The 4,718-nt window shown below is 42.2% G+C and overlaps 1 protein-coding gene across 1 annotated transcript; it reads left to right on the forward strand.

Annotated features, from left to right (window-relative positions):
• Positions 1 to 244: 244 nt before the first annotated feature.
• Positions 245 to 1,361, forward strand: RHOG (ras homolog family member G). The gene has a single exon (XM_010014287.1). The coding sequence runs from the start codon at positions 261 to 263 to the stop codon at positions 834 to 836; it is 576 nt and encodes a 191-aa protein (XP_010012589.1). The 5' UTR covers positions 245 to 260; the 3' UTR covers positions 837 to 1,361.
• The last annotated feature ends 3,357 nt before the right edge of the window (positions 1,362 to 4,718 follow it).

A 4,718-nucleotide genomic window follows, 5' to 3' on the forward strand; every position in this document is an offset into this window, starting at 1 on the left:
TAAGGCAAGACTGTGGGAATCTATCTAATTTGTATTTACGTAGTTGGAGTGCAGCCAGTTCTCACTGAGCTTTCAACTCATTGCATCTTTGTGTCACTATTGCCTTTCTAGCCTGTGAGCGCTTCACAGTGGCTTCTGAGACACTGAGTATGTCTAGCTGTGATAAGAAATTGTTAGCTTATCTTTAAAATTACTGTAATTGACTGTGCTTTTTCTAACTGTTTTCTTGCTTTGTGCAGGACTCTGTTTCTGGGTAAAGAATGCAGACTATAAAGTGTGTAGTTGTTGGAGATGGTGCTGTGGGAAAAACTTGTCTTCTCATCAGCTATACCACCAATGCCTTCCCAGAAGAGTACATCCCTACTGTGTTTGACAACTACAGTGCCCAAATGACTGTTGATGGCCGGACTGTGAGCCTGAATCTCTGGGACACTGCAGGCCAGGAGGAATATGACCGCCTGCGCACGCTCTCGTATCCTCAAACCAATGTATTCGTCATCTGTTTCTCCATTGGTAGCCCCTCTTCCTATGCAAATGTGAGGCACAAATGGCATCCTGAAGTTTCTCACCACTGTCCAAATGTTCCTGTTCTTTTAGTAGGCACAAAGAGAGACTTAAGAAATGACCTGGAAACAGTTAAAAAGTTGAAAGAGCAAAGCTTGGCTCCCACTACCCCACAGCAGGGGACTTCACTGGCTAAACAAATTGGAGCAGTCAAATATTTGGAGTGCTCAGCATTGAATCAGGAGGGTGTTCGTGAGGTGTTTGCTGAAGCTGTGCGTGCAGTTCTGTATCCTGTGACAAAGAAGAACACAAGAAAATGTGTCTTATTGTAGTTACCTGGAGTGATGGAGGTTCAAAGTTGAATACTGACTAGAATCTTGGAGGGCTCTTTAATGAGTTAAATTGAAGATTTGCATCTTGCACTAACAGCTCTAAGCAGAAATGGTTTATGCAACGAATATTCTTGCAGTCTTATTGCTTCAGGGAAACCGAAACAGAGGGGGTTTTTTTCTAGCTGAGAGGTCAAATATCTACTTTATTTCTAAAGTTCCAGTCTCCAGCTTCTCCAGGGATCACTTGGCTTCTGTCCTTATTTTGTGAGGAAAATAAAAAGAGGTACTTCTTTGAAGCCAGACTTCTTTACTAGATAGCCATCAGTTACTAGATTTGTTGAAAAGCACAGATTCTGATAACTTTGCTTTAAGTGTAGCTGCTGCTTTTCCCATCCCTTATTTACCGATCTGTTTTACAAACAGAAGTCTGACTGTGCAGTTCTTTTGATTTGTCAATTTAAATCTTGAAACAATTTGTTTACATGCAAAAATGCCTGAAATATTACTGAGATTCACCTTATAGTGAACTGTGATCATTTATATGAAGAGTTAGCATAAGGTGTGTTTAATGCAATGAGCAAGACCCAGGGAACACCTGCAGTGATCTTATTAATAGAAGTAGGAACTGATTTCTCCTAATGTAGGGAACTTAGGATAATGATGTATCACTCAAATGAGCAATTTTCATACTCCTGAATCGGAGAAGTGAAAAAGTAGTTTAGATGCAAGTCTTTCATAATCATCTAAACTGAGTTTTGATGTCACTCTCCAAAGAGATTTTGTACCTTGAGAATAAAGTTCAGTGACCTTCTCAGACTGCCTGAGGTAGTTGAGATGACACTTCTCAAAATGAGATTTTCAGTGTGATCCCTTTGATGAATCGAAGAGACTTGATAGCAGCCCATTTGCTCTTGAGGAATTCATTGCTTCACTTCTTAATGTTCTTGGGCCACCACCTGAGATTTTTATGGCAAATTGCTTTGTTGCTTTTCTGGGAGAACACTGACAGAAAATTTGGAGGTTCTGTTTACAGGAACCAGGAACCCTTTTTTCTTCCTGGCAACTCACTAATGGTTTCAGTTAAATTTGTAATGGTTAGTCAGTCACTGGATAGGTTTACTTGGGCAGTTTTTTTCTTTCTAGTAGGTGATCAGTTAATATAAACTTTTTAAACTGAAGTTCTATTTGCATCCTTTTTAACTTTTTTCAGCATCTCCAGTGAGTGGCAGCTGGCTTTTACTTTCAGGGTGCACTGTTCTTTATGTGTCATTCCGGGACCAGCTGAGGAGTGAGTGCATGAAACTTTCCTTAGACTTAACCTTACAGCTTGGTGGTATGAAAGCAGCATGCTTCAAAGCTACTTTGTGTGAAACCAATGGTGCTGGACTGAGCTTTGTTGTCTGAAGTTGACAGTGCTGTCTTTGTCCGCGTGCAGCCTCAATTGGTAATTCAGGACTTGCTTTCTTGTGATTCCCACACATGCGGAACTGCACTGGTGTATACCCTGGACAAAAAAAAAGCCTCATTTTAGCATGATAACAGAGAGTACATCAAGAAGGGTTTAGGGATCTTGTGTTAATTTGACCTTGCTTTATCTGAATCATGCAAAAATACCAGGTGAATAGAAACATCCGTATTTGTGCCCTAATTCCCTTTGAGGAGGATGTGCCTTTCTTCAGCTGGTGTAACTGATGCTGACACTAACTGCAATTTTTGTGTATCTGAGAGATGCTTGTATTGGTACTGCTTTAGCAAACTGCAACCCATAGTTTATAAACTGCAGACAATCCAAATACTGGTATATGTGTCTAGTGAACCAATGCAGAGGTCCAAATGTTGCCTTATTGCAAGCAACACCAAAACACCCGTTATGTTTGCAGAAGCACAGGGACTCTGCAGATTTTTCTTCACCAAGTGCCATTGCACCTCTTACACTCATGGAAATGCTGTTGCAGATGTGGCTCCTGTTGCAGTGCCCTGCAGGCTTGTGAGGCTGTAGTATTTTAGTTAGGTAACCTCTACTCACCATGTTCTGCCTTTACTTTAGTAGTAGGCCTTTACTGTGGGCTTGACTTGCAGGTAGTAATTAACTCTGTGCCTTGTAATTCAAGAGTATTTTCTGTAGGTTAATTTCAGTAACTGAGTAAAAAAAGCTTTATCTTGTTTACAATATATTTATTTAAGCCAGTGCACATGGGGTTTTTTTTAATGCTGGTCAGGCCTAAATCAGCTGTCTAGTTACCCCGGTGCAAGCCCGTTTGCTTCATTCAGAGATGTACTTTAAAGTGTTTGTGACATGTTTGAACTGCTCTTAAATAGACTTAATTTCAACAACAGGCACCTCTTCTTTTTTTTTTTTTTTTCCCTTTGCTACATGTATTTGCAATTTTGTACTGAAGCTACTACTGTTTTAAAAAGTTTTTACTTTTTTACATACTGAAATCCTTTAGTTCTGCATATTTTGTGGTTATTCTGAACTGGATGACAATAACTCTGTGGGGAAGAAATCCTGTGAGCAAGTATTACTGCACACCCCTCCTGTTCCTGTAGGCTGACAGAGCAGCCAACCTGGTGTTAACTGGAAGAGAGTGTATTGAGATAAAATTCATCTACTTAATCAATTTATTTGAATTGATTGCATTATTGATTACATTATCCTAGAACACTTCATCCCCATCTAGATTACTTGCTAAATGAATCACACAACAGTATGGAGGAGAATGACACGATAGTGATGAAAACGAGCAGAAAGTGAACTTTGAACACCATCAGAAACTTTTTACGGACTTTGGAGTACCTCATCAACAGTTGCTTAGGTGCCATGTGTTTCTGTTGCTTCCTGCCAGGAGCAGAAGCCCTGCTTGGCTGACACCTCAGCTGGTTTTCTCCAGCCTCTGCTTTTCATGAGGAAGAGCTTCAGGAGCACACAGATAAAATGAGCTTTTCCATTCAGTGGGCATTCTCAGTTTGTGATCTTCCTTTCCCTCCCTGCCTACAATTCTTGATGCATTTATATTGTAAGTAATCCAGTGCTTCATTCTACAATGTTCTGTGCCTCCCACATGTTGTTTTCAGCTTTCTTCAGTAGGCAGGAAGCAAACACAGGCTTCACACCATGCCACAGCTGGATTTTGTCTAGTTTTTGGGAGATCAGAAAGCACAGGTTAAGCTGTGTGGCTTTCCTGTACTGCTCCAGGTTCCTCAGTTTGTTACTGATGCAATGCAGTGAGTATGGCTTAATTCACAGAAGAGACTCGCTATGAAGAGACCGAGTTTAATTTTTCAGTGTGTGAATGGTTTCTGAAAGAAGTGGTTTTTTGACGTACAGCTGAAGCCACCCACAGGGAGCTGAGCAGTACAGGAGTTGTGTGGCCAGAGGGTGTTACGGGGTGTGCTTAGATGTGCAAGTGCTTTCTCCAGTTTACAGCGGAGCTATTTCTGTGGCACCCAAGGGAGAAGGGCCTCGCTGTGCACTCACCGAGTGTGAACCCGGCTCCTGGGGCTGCCCGGGCAGCCCGCGAGGAGCCGGTGGACGGAGGAGCGCCCGTCAGCGGCGGGAGCCCAGGACTCCCAAGTGTGGTACTGATACACTGGCGACTTGATTTTATACTATAAAAGAATTTGTACTACAGCTAACAGTTTTAAAGGATTTTTGTTGTTTTTGGTTTAAGTTATGCAGAATTACGTTGTAATAAACATTTCTTCCTCTTTCTGTCTCTCGTGGTAACTCCCCCCGCTGTTTGTAACGCACCCGTTCTAAACGTACCTTCTTTCCTGTACGGGGGAAGCCAGGCCCCGTTTCCGAGATGCAATCAACGGTTTCCCGGTGAACGCCGGAGCCCTCGCGCTTCCTTGGGGCGGGGCCGCACGGGGGCGCTGTTG

The sequence above is a fragment of the Nestor notabilis genome, unplaced genomic scaffold (assembly GCF_000696875.1).
Source record: "Nestor notabilis isolate BGI_N333 unplaced genomic scaffold, ASM69687v1 scaffold11895, whole genome shotgun sequence".
In the NCBI taxonomy this organism is placed as follows: domain Eukaryota; kingdom Metazoa; phylum Chordata; class Aves; order Psittaciformes; family Psittacidae; genus Nestor; species Nestor notabilis.